The 19,784-nt window shown below is 40.5% G+C and overlaps 1 protein-coding gene across 12 annotated transcripts in view; it reads left to right on the forward strand.

Annotated features, from left to right (window-relative positions):
• PLCB4 (phospholipase C beta 4) overlaps positions 1–19,784 on the forward strand; it is a 426,835-nt gene that overhangs the window by 326,971 nt on the left and 80,080 nt on the right. For all 12 annotated transcript variants that reach the window (XM_047852988.1, XM_047852994.1, XM_047852992.1 and 9 more), the window contains 7 exons: positions 1,197–1,407; positions 2,847–2,940; positions 5,844–5,923; positions 6,372–6,456; positions 9,200–9,290; positions 11,006–11,101; positions 17,442–17,542. In XM_047852988.1, the coding sequence (XP_047708944.1) occupies positions 1,197–1,407; positions 2,847–2,940; positions 5,844–5,923; positions 6,372–6,456; positions 9,200–9,290; positions 11,006–11,101; positions 17,442–17,542 (758 nt within the window). The remainder of the gene's footprint in view (positions 1–1,196; positions 1,408–2,846; positions 2,941–5,843; positions 5,924–6,371; positions 6,457–9,199; positions 9,291–11,005; positions 11,102–17,441; positions 17,543–19,784) is intronic.

Consider the following 19,784-nt stretch of genomic DNA (forward strand, 5'->3'; position numbering starts at 1 on the left):
GTAGTAAAGTTACAAAGCCGTTTTAAGAATGTTAAATACAAAAAGGAAGTGGTTGTCTACAAGGGAGCAGAAAGAGGGACTGGAATGGCGAGCAGGGACACAGGGTGCTGCAAAGGCATCTGTAATTACATATTCCTCTGAGAAACGTAAAGCAAGTAAGGTAAAATGTTACGAAGCTGTGGTGTAAGGGTCCATAGTTATTTATTATTTAATACATTATTATTATGTTCTTTTTTGCAAGCCTGAAATCAGTTCATAACTTGCAAATGCTTAGCTATAAACAAAAAGCTGAGGCAGTTGATGGTTGACAGGGTAAGAGATGGAGAGAGTTTTGTTTTGTTTTGTTTTTTAAGTTTATTTGAGAGAGAGAGAGTGTGTGTGTGCACACATGCATGGGCCCAAGTGGGGGAGGGGCAGAGAGAGGGAGAGAGAGAATCCCAAGCAGCCTCCATGCTGTCTGTGCAGAGCCCAATGTGAGGCTTGAACTCAAAAACTCCAAGATCATGAATTCGGACGCTTAATGGACTGAGCCACCCAGGCACCCTGTGATGCAGAAATATAAATTGCTTCTCCTGAGAAGACCACAGGGACCTGCCCTATATCAGAAAAGTGTGACTGAAATGAACAATGGGGCTCTTGGGGCAATATTTCAATGCCTACTGCGTACTCTTCTCATCAGTCCCACACCCTATTTTGTAGGAGAAATGAATTGTTTAAACCCAGAGAGGCCATTAATTTCATCTCCAGTCCAGTGAGAACAGTAGTGCCCTACAGTTGTATATTTTCTACTTTTTTAGGAGCCCCTCTTGTAGGTATTCTCATTTACCATTCAGGACAATCCTGGAAAGCAGGTGTGGTCACTATTTATGCCCATTTGACAGAAGAAGAGGTTGAGACCCAGGAACATAAGGCGTGCATGATAGAAGCAGAACTGACAAAGGTCCCCTTGACCCCTGGTCGCCACACCTGGAGCTGTGCTTCTGTGCTTAGGGAACCGTGTGCTTCTGCCGTCATACCTACAAAAGCCACCTGCCTGTGGAATGCATTAGGTTCCTTGTAGTGTGCAGCTTTGTTCAAGTTCTGAAGGATGAAGGTCCTTGGGGAAGAGACTGAGAAGAAGTTTTTACTCCTGTTCAAGCTGTCTCAACTCTGTATTTCAGAGCCATATGTCTACTAACTCTTGTTTTTTCCCCTAGGCCTCATATCAAGCGATGGGTTTTGCAGATATCTGATGTCAGATGAAAATGCCCCTGTCTTCCTGGATCGTTTAGAACTTTACCAAGAAATGGACCATCCTCTGGCCCACTACTTCATCAGTTCTTCCCATAACACCTATCTCACTGGCCGACAGTTTGGTGGAAAGTCTTCCGTAGAAATGTACAGACAGGTTCTCCTGGCTGGTTGCAGGTCAGAACCTCAGGACGCCTCTTTTTTTTTTTTTTTTTTAATATGATGGCTTTCCATTTAATTTCTTTTTTCTAAAAAATAGGAAGTATTGTTCAGCGTGAAAATTTCGGACATTTTTCCTTTTCTTTAATAGATTACGTTGGTCGTGTAACCTTGAAAAAGAACAGATAATCTCTGTTCCAGAAAGCTTTTGGCTATGGGCCAAAAGATATTTTTTACTATAAATTTTTAAATATCCCCCCCTCAAGGAGCACCTGGGTGACTCCGTCAGTTGAGCATCTGACTCTTGACTTCAGCTGAGGTCATGATCCCAGGGTAATGGGATCCAGTCCTGTGTCAGGCTCTCCACTGAGCATGGAGTCTGCTTAAGACTCTATCTACATCTTTCGTTCCCTCTCCCTCTGCTCCTCTCCCCAACTTGTGCACTCTCTCTCTCAAAATAAATAAATAAATAAATAAATAAATAAATAAATATCCCCCTCAAAATTGAAGGAAAAAAAAAACCTATTTTAAGAAGTCATGCTAAGTTTCTTATGGCCAGAAGCAGTAGCAGATTTAGCTTTACTTAATGTTAAAAGTTCTAAAATGCCATTCTCTGATAATATTATTGAAAATGGTTTTCCCTTTTATAGAAATTGGCAAATATTTGAGGTTTAAAATACGGCAATAATGCTGAAGGTGAAAAATAAGAAGCGCAGTTACATTATAGTTTTTTTTTTTTTGGTTATCAATAGCTAGTACTTTATTTTTAATGACAGTTTTTTGTGTTTGGAAATATTCTACAAGAAATTACCTACATCACCACTTCTATCTCTGAATACCTGACAAAATGAGAACATTTTCTTTCATGGCCAAAGCAGTATCATTTCATCTAACAAAATTTTAAAAATTATTTTTTCACATCATTTAAAACCTAGCCTATACTCAGATGTCCCCAGCTGTTCCCAACTGTCCTTTGTTGTAGCTTTGTCACAACTGGAATTTCATTCCCCCACTGATTGTTGTATCTCAAGTTTGTCTTAATCTCTGACAGTCCCTTTTTAATGACACCAACTCAGTACAGAATACAATGTGATTTTAACCCAAAAACTCCGTGAAATAATCATATTATTTCATTCCATTTTCTACTTACATATTTTTTAAGTTTAGTATTTTGAGAGAGAAAGAGAGCATGCAAGCAGGGGAAGAGCAGAAAGAGAGAGAATCCCAAGCAGGCTCATGCTGTCAGTGCAGAGCCTGATGTGGGGCTGAACCCATGAACCAGGAGATCATGACCTAGGCTGAAACCAAGAGTTAGATGCTTAACTGACTGAGCTATCCAGGTGCCCTCCATTTTCTACTTATATAAGAAAACAACTTATTTTGATGTCTGTTCTTTCAGTTTGCACACATTATTTTATGGTAAGGGTTCAATATTGTAATTTCACTCTGTTGCCCAGGTGTGTTGAACTTGACTGTTGGGATGGAAAAGGTGAAGACCAGGAACCAATAATAACTCATGGAAAAGCAATGTGTACGGATATCCTTTTTAAGGTAAGTTTTAAAATCACATAGCTGTAGTCTTTTCCAGATTATTGTAGAAATAGATGAAGTGGAGAACACAAATTATTCATTTTCTCAAGCATTTTACTTTCATATTCCTTTCCTCTGGTTTTGAAGAGAAAGTCAAGAAGAAATGCTTTCTCTACTTAATAACACCATGAGGGTCCTACATAATGAGTTTTCTCTGCCAGCATCCCCCTGATTCTAATTACTTTAAAAAGTCTTTCATTTTCTTTTCTGTTTTCTTGCTTACTTTGCATTATTTCTGAAGGACTTAAAATTGGCATAAAAAATAAATAGAATACAGAAAATAAAATAGATTCTAAATAGTGCCTATAAGAGTAAGAAAGTAAATGAGGTTAGAGTTTATGAATGCTCAATAATAAGTCTTATAAACTGCCAAACCATACCACAAATGGGCCCCAAACTTTCTAGAATTCAGTGCAAGGAGACAAACATAATTCACAAGATTCAGAAAATAGAAACAGGGCTGTTGGTCCAAAGAAGTTGTTCCCAGTCCTGATGCCAGAGAGAAGACTTTTCCCCATGGACCCTCAAAGAGGAGAATCTACAGTTACATAAACAGGCATTTCAGTATTGGCCTTCTGGTGATTTCTCTGTACAGTTTGGAGGTTGGTTTCTTAGAATGCTCCTTAATATGCTCCATTGATAGCCTGCCAAAGGATAAGTTAAAAAAATAAAATTCCATAGTTGGCCAGTGCTGTGGTTGGCCAATATTCAGGTACATCCATCTCTGTCAGTTTGGTGTAATTTGGAATAGTTATTTCAACATCTGCAGCATTGGTTCTCAACTCTGCTTACGTATGGAAAATCACCAGAGGTATTTATAAAAACAGATGCCTAGTCCCTATACCCATAACTTGATGCACACCATTTCTCTTAGTCAGATGCTGGTGAATTTTGAGCAGCAGTGAATTCAAGGTTATGCTCCGTGAGAAGGAATTACACTCCCTGAGAAGTACCAAGGGTATAATCAAGTGGGAAGCCATGAGTTTGCACAGCCAACCAAATTGGGAAGGGTTGATGTCTTCTTTAGAGATTTAAGGAGCCCAGTAAGGAAGCTTAGCTAAAAAGAAGGCTATTTCCTTTCAGTTTGGAGGTGAGCAAAGGAGAACCCATGAAAAGAGCCAAAATTCTCCTCAAGGAGTAATTCTTGCTCAGCTCAAATGGACAATCAAGGTCATAGACATTTTTACCAGGAAGAGACTTTAAGCAAGAATAATTAATGAATCACCTTAGCCATAAGTGATGAGGTTTTGGAGTGGTGGTGGGATTCAGAGCCAATAGCCAAGAAAGAATTCTTGAGACATCTTTGGTGCAAAAAAGGTGATTTTATTCAAGTACATGAACAGGACCCATGGGCAGAAAGAGCTGCCCCCTGGACCATGAAGAGAGAGCGATTACATACTTGGGAGTTGGGGGGAGGTAAAATTAAGGGGAAGATTCCAAAGGATTTTCATTTGCTAAAGAAGACTCATGGGATACTGGGGGCCTAGCTATTGTCAAGCTAAGGTTGTTTTCCCTCTAGCAAAGCATTAACATTAGGACAGTAGGGAGTTCCTGGAGAACTGTTACACTCGCCTGCCTCAAGTATTTGTCAATGGGCTGCAGGTTATAAGGAAACGTAATTTTATATGCCATTTCCTCCTGCCTTTGTTTCCCACATCAGTAAGAATGCTCACTAAAATACTCCCTGGTTTATCTAACCTAAGGCATTATTGTTTCAACTGGACTTCCGGAGATTACTATTGTAAAATATTTTCTCATTTAACTGAATGATGCTATTTTCCCTGTGGTTAACTACAAGCCAGTTAGAATGTGGGGAGTTTTACCAAGTATGATGTTCTGGTTGTAGAAACATTAGTTTGAGGGGCGCCTGGGTGGCTCAGTTGGTTAAGTGTCCGACTTCGGCTCAGGTCGTGATCTCGCGGTCCGTGAGTTCGAGCCCCGCATCGGGCTCTGTGCTGACAGCTCAGAGCCTGGTGCCTGTTTCTGATTCTGTGTCTCCCTCTCTCTGACCCTCCCCTGTTCATGCTCTGTCTCTCTCTGTCTCAAAAATAAATAAACATTAAAAAAATTTTTTTAAAAAGAAACATTAGTTTGAAACCATGCTTTCTAAAGCCGAGAGCAAGGCCAGCCATCTGTGGGAAGGACATGCTCAGCACATTGAAAGGTTATTTCAAATGACCAAGCTTCTAGTTCAGGGAGGGACATCTAGAACACCTGTTTTACCTCACATGTTGCTTGACCATGGAGAACCCCCACTTCCTGGTCACCTACCCCTCCAACCACTTTCATCAGGCTAATAGGAAACAGGGGATGTTGTAAATGTCACATCAGTTCACAGGAATCTTCATCAAATTAATGAAATGTAGCCAAGAACAGACTCCCAAACACAGAAGAAAGCCAATAAAAGCCTCTGTTAATCCTTAGGTTATCACCAATACATTTTTTTTCTAGGCGGGAGAGGTGAAAGAGTGGTCTGCTGTGAAAATCGCTGTACCAAAACCTCACCTGCCCTTCAGCAAGAAAGGGAAACTCTGAACCTGTCTTGCCAGATTATCAAGCAAGAAGCCAGCATGTGATTTAGATGAAATTTCTTGTTCATTACTAGCCCCATAATTTTAGCAAAGTCAGAGAGAGCTTTGGTGGGGAGGGAAGGGTCATTAACCATAAACTGGTCCCTGGGCACTAACGAACCACAAGGGGACTCAACGTGTGAAAGTAGCAAGATGAATGGGTTCTCCAGGTCTTATTGCCAGAATTGACTTTCTGAAAAGCTCAAATTAATGGTCTCTGAATGGTTTCAGGTGCCTTAATTGTGTTGTTGTTGTTGTTTGCTTCTCTCTCATTTACACTTTTTATCTTTAAAGGATGTTATTCAAGCCATCAAGGAAACTGCGTTTGTCACATCCGAATATCCTGTAATTCTCTCCTTTGAAAATCACTGCAGGTATAAGGGTGCAATCTCCTCTAAGTATCTACTACCCATTCCCCACTCCTGCTCTACATCTTTTTAAATGCTGTACAGTTTTGTGAAATAGGACACTTGATCTTATGCGAAAAAGAAAGAGGAAAAAAACAAAAGGTCAGAGATCTGGACACCTTGTTCAAGGTTCCATTGAGTTGGAAGATTTGGCAGTGTACTTGATCTCAGACTTCATGAACTTGAAAGCCATTTTTTATTCTGTGTACCAGCTCTTATTTGGGGAGGCAAAATCTACTTGTTAAACTATACCAGTTAATGTTCGTGGTATATAACAGAGCATCTTCCTTAGCTGTAGGAAGACAAGCATGTACTTTGCAGAGTGGGAGTTTTTAATCATCTAGGAATGGATGTCTCTTATTCTTGGACTGTTAATGGATGTTTGAATTTACGAATGCCAGTTCTCTCTCTCCAGCAAATATCAACAGTACAAGATGTCCAAATATTGCGAAGATCTATTTGGGGATCTCCTGTTGAAACAAGCACTTGAATCACATCCAGTATGTATTTTTAGCAAACTGTATTTCTAACCTGAATGGATTTGTTTTGAAATTCATTTCTAAAGGGTCAAGTAGTGCTAGAGGACTAAAGATCTTCATATTTATTTAAATTAATTGATACAGAAAGCTGTTGTGCTTCAGACAGATGTGAAGAGAGAGACATAAAATAAACATGTAGCCCAATTTAATCTGGAAGGTCTCAAGGTCTCTATGGTTTCTGAGATCTCTGTCCTAAAGTTTTATAAAATGCCTCCTGGCAGAGAATCTATACTCAGCAATTGTCCTTTAGTTGGTTGCATGATAGGATCATCTATAAGGAAGATTAAAAATACCTTTGCCTGGGACCCGCTCAGAGATTCTAAGTTAATTGATCTAGGTAAGGCCTGAGCATGGTGTTTTTAAAAAAGCCTCTCCAGGTAAATCAAATGGAAGACCATTGTGGTGAGAACTCCCTAGATGGAAGAAGTCACAAGAGTCTGAAGTCCAATGTCCCAACTCCACAACAAATACTTGGAAAGTGTTAGACATGCATTTTTGAGTTTCATTTTTACACCTGCTGATTGCTTCATAAAGCAAAGAATTTTTAACCTGTGGCCCGCAGATAGGCTTTGTGAGGTCTGTGAATTCATTCTAAATTGCGTACAGTTTTGCGTTTCTTTTTGTTTGTTTGTTTGCTTTGTTTTCCTTTTTTGGTATATAGTTTGATTCCAGAGAGTTCATCACATTTTTGCAAGGGTCCATAACCTCCAAAGTGGTAAAGATCCACTGTCACAAGATGGTATGAGTAGAAGCAAGCCAACAGGATGAAGAATAAAGTACTCTGCAGTAGTTAAAAAAAAAAAACCTGAAAAAAATATAGGACACGAGGATATTTGCATCCTTTGCACCCACCCCTGATTACCTTCAGCCTACTGACTGCAGGCTGCCTGCCCCGCATCCTTGCAACCCTCCCTGTTCCCTGCACACTGGCCTGACTTGAAGCTGCTTGTGCCTGCAGATTTTGCTTGAGGTGCAGTCCTCTGCTCACTGGAGCCTGCTCTGCTCCTGTGTGAGAGATGGGCCTGAGGTGCTAGAGACCAGACAGCCCTCCCACTGGGCCCCTCACTCCTCCCTTAGGAGGGACCCCTCAGCAGCACGTTCTTTGTTCTGCACCATCTGCCAGGGCTCCCCAGGGGACCACACTCTGGCCCCCTCAGTGATAAGTCGCCTCATAACACCCCTGTGCCTGCCGGGGCACCCCCATGCCTGCCTCCTTTCTTTCACTTTCCTACTCCTCTGTTGGCCCTTCCTGAGGCTGCCGCCCAAGTAATCTACAGGTATATTCACATCCTTGTCTCTGAGAGTGATTCTGAGGGAACCCAAACTAAGAAACAGCCCTGTTTAGTTTTCTTTTATTTTACTTTATTTCATTTTATTTCATTTTATAGTTCATAGTTTATTTATTTTGAGAGAGAGAGAAAGAGCACAAGCGGGGAAGGGGAAGAGAAAGAGGGAGAGAAAGAACCCCAAGCAGGCTCCACACTGCCAGCACAGAGCCCAGTGTGGGACTGAATCTCATGAACCGTGAGACCATGACCTGAGCCAAAACCAAGAGTCGGATGCTTAGCCCACTGAACCACCCAGACACCCCTTATGTTATTTTTGTTTTATGTAGACCCTCTGTTTACTTTTCTGATTGGGCTAAGGTGCTTGCTGCCATGGAAAGACCACCATATTCTTTATGGAACGACATGCACATTCATGAAAGGTGTTGTGGGAAGCGTAGGTAATACACATGGGAGTAAGACCTCCCTGAACTAAATGTCTGTGGGAGACATAGAGCATAAACATAAAACCATAGCTAAAAAGGAAGATGGCCTACAACCTATTGAATATTTATTAGAGATATTCAGGTTCAAGAGAGATCGCTCGGGAATAGACAAGATTCAGCAGGCTTCTGAAGGAAGCAGAATATGGGCAAAGAGCTTTGAGGCAACACAGGCATGGGAAGACACAGTGCCTTGCATGTAATAAGTAGTAGAAAAATCACTTTTGAAAAAAATGAAAGGATGCATGGAAGACATGGGTGGGTGGATGGGTGGGTAGGTATGTCCATGCATGGATGGGGGAAGGGGGAATGGATGAGTAGATATGGCACAGTTGTGTGGATCAGAGGTAATAAAAGAAAGGACATCTCCTTTGCAGACATAAATCCAAGCAAACGAAACCACAGTAGAGGTTAAGTTTCAGTAATTAAGACCACTCCCTTCTTGATTCTCTTATTGAACCCACACAACCACAATCCCAGGTATTGGGGTTGCATCAGTTTACTGAGCAAACAGGCTTACTAATACAGCCCCAACATTTGAGGGGATCAGGGGAGCCTCTCGACTTCTGCCTGGGAAAGCACTTAGGACCCCAGCTATCACAAGGATCCCGTGTACTTTACCCAATGCATAAAAAGAGCAAGACCTGAGGCTAAACAGGAGCCCTTCCCCCAACAGCACCCCAGGTCAGACCCAGGTCCCACTGGGGAAGGCGGAGTGGCTGTGCATACCTCTGGGAGACTAGATGTCCGGTTTGCAGTCTAGGGCAAAGTTGCATGCAGTAGGCTAATTGGGGCTGGGGAAGGAAAACATAAAAGTGTGATGACTGCCATCTAGTGGACATTGGGCTGTATAACACTGGCTTCCATGCTCATTCTGGGCCGGGAATGAAACTAGTGAAGCACATCATTAATTCAGCCTTTTCTGTTTATCTCTAGCTCGAACCAGGCAGGCCCTTACCATCCCCCAATGACCTCAAAAGAAAAATACTCATCAAAAATAAACGGCTGAAACCTGAGGTCGAAAAAAGTAAGTCAAAGACACACATCAATAATGAGGCATACACTCATTGTGTTTGGACAATTCAGCTGTCTAGAGTGAAATAAATTTTCAAACCACTGATTTAGGGGACGAAAGGGGCACAGTGGTGTTACATATACTTTTCATAGCAAAGTGGCCACGTGTACGTTTAAGTGCAGTTTCCACATCAACTCGTTCCTGCAGTGGGAAAAGCATATTCATACATTCATAGGATGCAGGATTTGGAGTGATCCCAAGGCAAAACGAGAAGAAAGTGGAAAGAGGCATTTTAGAATTTATCGAGATGGAAGGAACTAGCATTTATCATTTTATTGCTCTAAAGTCCTCTTCAATAATTACCCTTTGCAGTTTGCCTGTGTGAGGTTTACATATCTAGGGATCCTGAGTGAATGTGTGAATGTATATATGTGTGTGTAGGGAGAGAAATGATTTTATGTAGACATTTTCCCTGGAAATCTTGGAAAATATTTTCTTTTAGCCAATCTCTTAATTGAGTAAAGCATTAACTAATGGTATGATCGCATTGTATTTTTACCCTAGGTATTCTAAATTTTAAATTATAGTACTTACAGTTTATTACAAAAGCAATAATACCATAGGAGAATGAAACGACAAAGGAAAACATAAGGAAACAATAAAATAGCACTAAATTAATATTTTACACATACGTACATGTACTATAGACACATGTATATGTTTAGACGTACGTTTTTCATACCAGTGGGATCATGTTAAATATACTGATTTTTTATTATGTTTAACTCAACCAATTAAGTATACTTAAGTTCATACTAAAGTTACAACTTGCTAACTATAATTCTAATGTATGAAACACTATACAGAATTTATTATGTGGGATATGGTACCATGTGACCAGTCCCAACTGATGGATGTTCATTACTGTAGAAACGACAGTGACAGACACATGTCGTGTTCATTTTGTACATTTATGCAGCTTCTCATTGGAATCCATTGGTGCAATTAGAGTTGGGTGCCCAAAGCATATACACATTTTATACTGTGATTTACCTTTGTCTTTCAGAAAAATTGTACCAATTTACATTCTCGCTATAATGTAGGAGGATGCCTGCTTTCCAGGGATATTCTTACTGCTGGCTGTTGGCCATCTTGTATGTATATGTGGCTGACTAGGAGAAGGGAAATGAGACTTGAGTTTTTTTGATATTTATGTTTTTGGTAACTAGTTTCTTTGTATATCACCATTTACAATATGCTTCTACACGTTTTCTCGTTTTTAAAATTACTTCATCTATCTTTACTGACTTATCAGACCTTTATACATGAGGATAATTGTCTCAGATCTGTCACTTGCAGATATTTGTTCCTGAAGTTTTTTCAGTTGCTTGTGCACATCTCTTTTCCGTCGCTTCAATATCACATTCAAATGACGCACCTTTATTACCAAGCCTTAACATCTTTCTTAGTGACTGAGCCTTCCTCTCAAACTTATGACCAGAACTTTGGCATTTCACCCATGCTCCATTAGTTCTTCACCCTGTGTAGACAGTGTGGTTGTTGCAAGTCCCTTGAGACGTCCAAGCAGCGATCTGCTACAGTCTTAGGAATGTAGCCAGTGGGAGCCCAGACAATACATTTCCTTCTCAGTGTCGATCTTCAAGCTCAGGCTTTGCAAGTGATGGAGCACCTGTCACCATCTCCTTCCTGTTTGTTTTTAATGACAGAACAGCTTGAAGCTTTGAAAAGCATGATGGAAGCTGGAGAATCTGCTGCCCCGGTTAACATCTTAGAGGATGATAATGAAGAGGAAATAGAGAGTGGTAAGTTGGTTTTCTTTTAACTTAAGTGTCACAAGAATAGTTTTTTAAAAAAAGTTCATTTTTGGGGCGCCTGGGTGGCGCAGTCGGTTAAGCGTCCGACTTCAGCCAGGTCACGATCTCGCGGTCCGTGAGTTCGAGCCCCACGTCAGGCTCTGGGCTGATGGCTCAGAGCCTGGAGCCTGTTTCCGATTCTGTGTCTCCCTCTCTCTCTGCCCCTCCCCCGTTCATGCTCTGTCTCTCTCTGTCCCAAAAATAAATAAACGTTGAAAAAAAAAATTAAAAAAAAAAGTTCATTTTTAAGCTCTACACCCAACTTGGGGCTCAAATTCACGACCCCAAGATCAAGAGTTGTGTGCTCCTTCAACTGAACCAGCCAGGTGCCCCACATAGAAAATTTTTTTTTTTTAGTTTATTTATTTTGAGAGAGTGAGTGAGTGAGTGTACAAGCGGGGGAGGAACAGAGAGAAGAGAGGGGGAGAGAATTGCAAGGAGGCTCCACAGCATCAGCGCAGAGCCTCATGTGGGGCTCGAACCCATCAACTGGGAGATCATGGCCTGAGCTGAAATCAAGAGTCAGTTGCTTAACTGACTGAGCCATGCAGGTGCCCCCAAATTTTTAAAATAAGAAAGGAAAGAATTTGTCTCTATAGACTCTCTTGGATAATGTGAGGGTTTAATTTCTAGTAGTCAAGGATGTATTTGTGCACCAAGCTTTAATCTTTTTTTTTTTTTTTTTTGGTATTTTTCCCATTGTTACTTCCAGTTTACCTAGGCACTAGATTTTCATGGCTGAGTCATCTCCCTTCCTGTTGTGCCTTCAGCTGCTCAGCAGAAATTCACAGCCAAAGAATCCTTGCTGTAGAAGGCAAGGGGTTGGAATAAAAAGAACATTTGGCAATCCCTTCCTGTAAACAAAAACATAAATGTCGGTGTTGTTAATGATGATAATAGAAGGCGAGTTAAAAGGAAGGGAACATGGGTAGAGACCCTCAGGTAGATGATTGGTTTGTATGCACACATGAAATGAACTGGAAATTCAAAGCCAATATTAAAATTTCGAGTTCAAATTCCTTCAAATCACCAGTTCACCAGAATTATGAATAGCAGTAGATAATTTTAGCAAAGGTAACCTTGCTTAAAATAGATGAATATTTGCTACTGGGGCCATATAGCCATAAAACCATAATATAGGGCCATATAACCCTCATGTTTGATTTTAAATGGGTCCTTTGAAATGTTTGGAATATTTTTAGAAAAGTGTTTGTTCATTAGGTGGTATGAAAATTGATTAGCAAAATGCTTTGGCCTTACATTGTGTGTATGTTGATTGGACACTGCCTTGGATTTATGTAGTGGTTTGAAGCTAAATAATTTAGACACATGCAGAAACTCTCTTCAATTACTCTATAAATATCTGAAATAATGAGAGTAGATTTTAGGAAAGCTTGATATTATAAGTGAAAATCTGAAAACTGTGAGAATTAATCTCGGTAATAAAGACAGCTTAATAAAGATGGCTTCCTGTGGAACTGACTTCATAACGATGGTTTGTGTTGCATGTCCAACCCATGGGTTCCACTCCACTCCCAGAGAACAGTCATGACTTACTTTTCATATGTTGTATATGGCAGGGAGTTTCTAGGAGACCAGAGGTATCTGGAATTATTTAATCGATGACTGCTACAATTATCTGTGAAACAAACCACCCCAAAATCTAGAGGCTTAAAATAACACTTTATTTCTTTAGTTGTGTAGGTCATCTAGGGCTCAGGTTGGTGCTTCTCCCTTAAGTTTCTCATGCATTTTCAGGCAGATGACATCTGGGGCTAGAGTCATCTGAAGGTTCACTTGGGCTGGTTGTCCAAGGTGGCACACTTGTGTGGCTGGCAGTTGTGGTGATGAGCTTAGGGTCTACAGACCAGAGCACCTCCATGTGGCCTTTCCATGTGGTTTGGCTTCTCAAAACATGGTGGCCAAGTCTTTTTTTTTTTTTAATGTTTATTTATATTTGGAGAGAGAGAGAGAGAGTGTGTGAGCGGGGGAGGGTAAGAGAGAGACGGAGATACAGAATCAGAAGCAGGCTCCAGTCTCTGAGTTGTCAGCGCAGAGCCCGACACGGGGCTTGAACTCACTGACTGTGAGGCCATGACCTGAGCTGAAGTCGGATGCTTAACCAACTGAGCCACCCAGGGGCCCCAATGGCCAAATCTTTAGATGAAGCATCCTGAGAGCCAGTGTTCCAAGAGGCAGAAAGCAGAAGCTGCTAAACTTAAGAACTGTGCCCACAACAGGCACATCATCATTTCCTGTATATTTTATTCATCAAAGCAAGATTAAGGCCCACCCAAGTTTGAGGGGGGGTAGGTGAGTGGCAAGATCACATTATACAAGAGCAGATATTCTTGCAGCTGTCTTTGGAAAATGCTATCAACCACAGTGCCTATTCTATTATCTCACTTTTTCTTTTGCAAATAATAAGCCTAATCAAGATTTAAGAATAAAATATTGAATATTATTTCAAAAGGTCAGTAAAATACTTCTAAGATTTGAAAAGATGAAAAATATGTAAAATGAGTTCCTTAACTCAGGTTAAGTTTTATAGATGGTAGTTGAAAGCATGTCAGACATTACTAGATTGCACAATCCAGCAAAACAAACTGCAGAATAATAGACTAAATTAACAAGGAAAGTAATAATAATATGAATAGCAACCACCATTGTTGTGCCAACTGTGACTGTAGCGGTTTACATCACTGCCTTATCTAATCCTTGTATGGTCCAATGAGATTGGTATCATTACACTCCTTTTTCAGATGAGGAAGCTGAAGCTTAGGTAACGGATTCTGCACATGACCCCACAGCTGGTGAGCAATGGCATTATAGTTCAATCTCAGAATTGCCTGACTCCAAGTTCAAGACCTTTTGTACCTTATAATACAGCCCTTCTAACATACAGGAATATGAAGAGAACACCAATATGCAAAATTGTTGTTAAATTGTTTTAAACAAAAAATGTAACTGATGAAAGTCAAAGATGTGACAATTTCCTGAACACACAAAATAATCCAAACTGAGGGTCCTTTTGATTCCACTTATCATCCATAAGGGTACTTCCCATCTTTTATGCATATGTTAATGATTCCTACAAAATATTTGGCTCTAGGGGCTCCCATGTTATTCCAAAAAATACTTGAGATTTTGATTAAATGTTAACAAATGATATTGGGACATGTGGGGGATAGCGTACATGTAGAAAATTGGCTGAGAGGACAAAATCACCCACTTGAATTTCTCTTTCAGGGCATAGAAGTTTCTGCTGTGCCAGTTATATTTATGATTCTTAGGTTCCCTCAGTGATACCTGGCTTAATTCTGGTCAACCAGTTGGCTATAATTACCCTGGTGTCACAGTATGATCCTACTATACATGAATGACTAGACTCTCTAATTTAAATACTTCAACACAGCAGGCAAGAGGAAGCCAAGCATAGTTCAAGAGAGGCTCTTAGTCTGTGAGAGCATTTCCCCAGTTGTTAGGCTGGATTTAGATTCAGAAGGATCCGTGGCTTCCAGGACTGTAAAACGAGCAGTGAGGAATGCCAAAACTGGATGTGGTTGTGGGTATGCCTCTGCATTCTTGCACACTCAGGGAATGGTACCATTCATTCACACACCTCTTTTAAAGTCAAGTCTGTACCACTTGTATGGGCCACATTCCTTGACTTCACGTAGTTTATATCTGGCTATGTGAACTGGTTAGACTATGAGATATATGAACTGGAAATTTAATGGTGGGAAGTTTCAAAGTCTTGGTTATAGACTGTAAGTCACGGAAATTCAATGGTCATGGAAACTTAGCATCCTGTTAAAAGCATTGGCTAAGAATCCAGGGGAATATAGGCCCGTATTTTACTCTGTGACCTTGGTTTTATAAATCATATCTCTGAATCTATTTCCCCATCTATAAAGTGGACACACCGGACTAGATTTTTTAAAGACCTATTCCAACTTCTTAAATCCTTTTTTTTTCTGCCTAAGGCCTCTATGACCTACTTTTTTCTTTTTTTAATCATCTGTCTCCACAGTATCCATGCATCCGAATACCAGTTTCAAAACAGGAAAGTGTGGTGTCTCTCTTGTCTCACTTTTTTCCGTGTCTGAAATAATACTTTGCAAAAAGAAATTCCAAATCTAAGGTATCATCATTTGAAAGACACCATTATTTTATTTACGACTAAGAAAGAGAGATGCTTCCAATTAATTGTAAAATGTCATTTTACAATTGAAAATACATTATAACATCAGAAATATTAATATGTAAAAAAATGCATCTTGCAACTGATGATGAAATAGTTGTTCTTTTATTCTTGTTCTGGAGTTCTTTGCACATTTTAAACATCTAAAAAAAAAATCTCCAATTATGGGTCTGCTTCCCACTCTGCTCTTGGGAGTCCATTCTCAGAAATCATTTCACTGTTTTTGTCCAGTAGGGGTCCCTCGTGCCCTGTGTTTTGACAGGGTGGATTTGTGTTGGACTTGTCCTGAGGCCTATGGGTGTCTCCTGATTCTGGCTGGTTTTTAGGCAGATTCCTTACATGCGAGCTTTTTGCAGAATGGCGATCATGGGAATCCAGATCTCACACCAGCATGTAGCTCATTTTTCAATGGGTGATTCTTTTTCCACTGACAGCCTTGAGAGGATACCAGAGTTTGTCCCTCTCTGGACTGGTGGACTGAGTGCTTCTGTGCCTCCTTTCACAGCCTGGGCCATGCTCTTGGGGCATCAGCTTCAGTTAGCACCCACTTCCAGCCTCCCTGTTAGCATGAGCTTAAGGAATGATTTTAGAGTCTCCCAAACCTAAGCCAGGTTTGACAAATGGTTTACAGGTGCAGTACAATCCTTCCAAGGTCTTTATATATAAATACATACATATACACACACATACATACCTACATACATACATACATGCAAAAAATATATATATGTATGTAATTTATTGTCACATTGGTTTCCATACAACACCCAATGTTCATCCCAACAGGTGCCCTTCTCAATGCCCATCATCCACTTTCCTCTCTCCCCCACTCCCCATCAACCCTCAGTTTGTTCTCAGTATTTAAAAGTCTCTTATGGTTTGCCTCCTTCCCTCTCTGTAACTTTTTTCTCCCCTTACCCTCCTCCCTGGTCTTCTGTTAAGTTTCTCAGGATCCACATGAGTGAAAACATATGGTATCTGTCTTTCTCTGCCTGACTTATTTCCCTTAGCATAATACTCTCCATCCACGTTACTACAAATGGCCAGGTTTCATTCTTTCTCATTGCCAAGTAGTAGTCCGTTGTATATATAAACCACATCTTCTTTATCCATTCGTCAGTTGATGGACATTTAGACTCTTTCCATAATTTGTCTATTGTTGAAAGTGCTGCTAGAAACATTGGGGTACAAGTGCCCCTATGCATCAGCACTCCTGTATCCCTTGGGTAACTTCCTAGCAGTGCTATTGCTGGGTCATAGGGTAGGTCTATTTTTAATTTTTTGAGGAACCTCCACACTGTCTTCCAGAGTGGCTGCACCAGTTTGCATTTCCACCAACAGTGCAAGAGGGTTCCCATTTCTCCACATCCTCTCCAGCATCTATAGTCTCCTGATTTGTTCATTTTAGCCACTCTGACCAGCGTGAGATGGTATCTCAGTGTGGTTTTGATTTGTATTTCCCTGACGAGGAGTCATGTTGAACATCTTTTCATGTGTCTTTTGGCCATCTGGATGTCTTCTTTAGAGAAGTATCTATTCATGTCTTCTGCCCATTTCTTCACTGGATTATTTGTTTTTCAGGTGTGGAGTTCAAGCTCTTTCTTTTTTATGTTACACCACTCCCAGCCGCCAAGTCACTATGCTCGTAACCTATAAGTGGACAGTTAGTCTGTTTTTTTTTTTCTTAATTATCAAGTATATTTTCTATTTCTTGTGTCTTCCCATGGAAGATCATAAGACCCTTTGTAAGTTACAGATATTCTTGAGTGATCGAGGCTTTAATTTTTAGGGTTAGTATACTGGGGTGGAAGTGATCAGTCACTTAAGAAAAACGTATTAAGAATCACACATGTCACATATCATGCTAGGCGCAAGAGAAATAACAGCTAACAAGATGTGCTCCTTGGCCTTGAGTAGGTAAGAGTTTAGTAAAAGCTTTATTTGAAAGAATTGCATATTTAAATGTTCCCATTTTCAGTTAGCTTCATTCCCGTGTAAAAGAGTTTGTGTTCTACCCAAGATTATGAAGATGATCTGACTGGTAGTAATTTGGCTTCATTGTTTTTCTTTTTTTCTTTGACACAGCTGACCAAGAGGAGGAAGCTCACCCTGAATACAAATTTGGAAGTGAACTTTCTGCTGATGACTTGGGTCACAAGGAGGCTGTTGCAAATAGTGTCAAGAAGGTCGGAGTCTTGGCATCCCTTTTTGTTATGACTCTCAAGAAGAGGTAGCAGCTGTTAGTTAGGAAGTTTTCAAAATGTGACAACCACAGAAAATAAAGTAGCCTATAATTCCCCTTCTGAGTTGGGTGACCAGAGTCCCTATGTTAATCCATGCATGAACAATTTTAAGTTAGAAAGGACATTTGAATTGCTTATTAGCTGCGCCTACTGTTGATCACAACTTATTTTGTCCAGTGTCCTTTAGGTAAATCATGTATTACATTATTATAGGTGAATAAGGAGACAACAGCATCCTGGTGGCAAAGGTTAACCTGTTGAAGTCATCAGAAAAATGACTCTAATCATCCCAAGCAAGCCCTCATTAGAAAATCCATCCTTCCAGTTAGGTATCGCATCTCTCACCTAATGTAGGATAAGTATAAAAGTATTTCCGTCCGTCCAACCATTCAGCCAAGAAAAAGTTATTATGTACCGACTATGTGCCAGGCATAGTTTAGGCCATAACAACCCAAAAAGGTCAAAACATGCTTCGTTTCTGCTCTCATGGAGCTTATACTCTGATGGGAGTTTACCGGGAGGGAATAGGAAACAGGCAACAAATAAACCACCAATTCTATAATTACAATTTGTGATAAGTGCTATTCTGAAACTAAAAATGAGTGCTAAATTGGAGAGTAATGAGGTCGAGGGAATAAGGAAGCCAGATCCCCAAAGGCAAAGGAACCAGCCACACACACAGTAGAGAAAGGGCCCCAGTTGTGGGGTAACAGCAATAAAGACACTGAACAAAGTGGATTGAATGAGGAGCAGAGTGAAACAAGATGAGATGGTACAGGAAGGTAGGAACTAGATGATGCAGGATTTGGGAAGTTACTCTTAGAAACTCAAATGTTAATTTAAGTGAAATCTGAAGGCTTTGAAAATGTTTAAAGAAGGGAGCAATGCAGCCTGATAGTTTTTAAATACCACCGTAGGTACCATATGGAGATTAAAAAGAAGCAAGAGTGAACGCAGGAAGAGCAGTTAGGCCAGGCTGTTGTACTCAGCCAGACTCCGGAGTGTTAAACTGGACAGTTGGAAGCAGGACTGAGTGGATTGAAGATCTGTTGAGGAAGCAAAGATGATTCAACTTGCTGATGGATTGAATGTGGACGAGTGAAGGGGAAAGAGGAAGCAAGATGACTCTCCAGGTCTGAGTTTGAGGAGCTGGGTGGAAAGTAAAGAAGACTGAAAGATAAGGAACTCAATGTTTCAAACAAGACAGGATCTTTGAGGCCTGTGAGCTGTTCCAGGGGCAGCAGCCATCTGGGTGCATGTAGCATTGACATTTCCTGACTGTGTAGCCTCAGGGAAGTTACTTAAGCTCTCAGTGTCTTGGTTTCCTCAACTGCAAAATTAAGATAATAACACCTATTTCATTGGTCCATTATGAAAAGTAGATGGGTTTAGGATATGTAAAGAGCTTAGAGTTGGGCCTAGCATATGGTCATTCCCATGAAAGCATTCATTATTGTTGCTACATTATCATCATTTTCATCTTCGCCATTGTAGTTAGCGTCGTCGTGACGTGTATCTGGAACTAGAGGAGAGGTCAGGCTAGATATACAAACTAGGAGTTCAGAAGATGATGATCATGGGAAGAGGCAGAGAAGGTGGGTCAGAAAAGAAGACTAAGGTATACCCTGAGAAGTAGGAGGGAAATTATTGAGACCAAGGAAGCCAAGAGAACAGGGATAAGAGAAGAAGTGAAGAGAGTTGGGATTTCTTTTCTCCAGCTTAATTGAAATATAATTGACATAACACTGTGTAAGTTGAAGGTGTACATGTGATAATTTCATACCTGTACACATTATGAAATGATAACCGCAATAAGGTTAGTGAACATATCCATCACCTCACATAATTACGTGTGTGTGTGTGTGTGTGTGTGTGTGTGTGTGTGTGTGTGTGGTGGGAACATTTAAGATCTGCTCTCTTAGCAACTTTCAAGTATATGATGCAGTGTTATTAACAATAGACACCATGCTATAAACTAAATCCCCAGAACTTACTACTCTTGTAACTGGACGTTTGTCCTCGTTGATCAACATCTCATTCCTCCCACCTCCTAGCCCTTGGCAAAGTGGTTGGTTTTTGACTGCTGTTGATTAAACGAGTAGAGACTCAAGAGTGTCCATTGGACTGGTAGCATGGAGGTCATTGCTGACTTGAAAAGAGAAGTTTCAATAGAGTGGTGGGGGCC

The sequence above is a fragment of the Prionailurus viverrinus genome, chromosome A3 (genome assembly GCF_022837055.1).
Source record: "Prionailurus viverrinus isolate Anna chromosome A3, UM_Priviv_1.0, whole genome shotgun sequence".
NCBI lineage: Eukaryota > Metazoa > Chordata > Mammalia > Carnivora > Felidae > Prionailurus > Prionailurus viverrinus.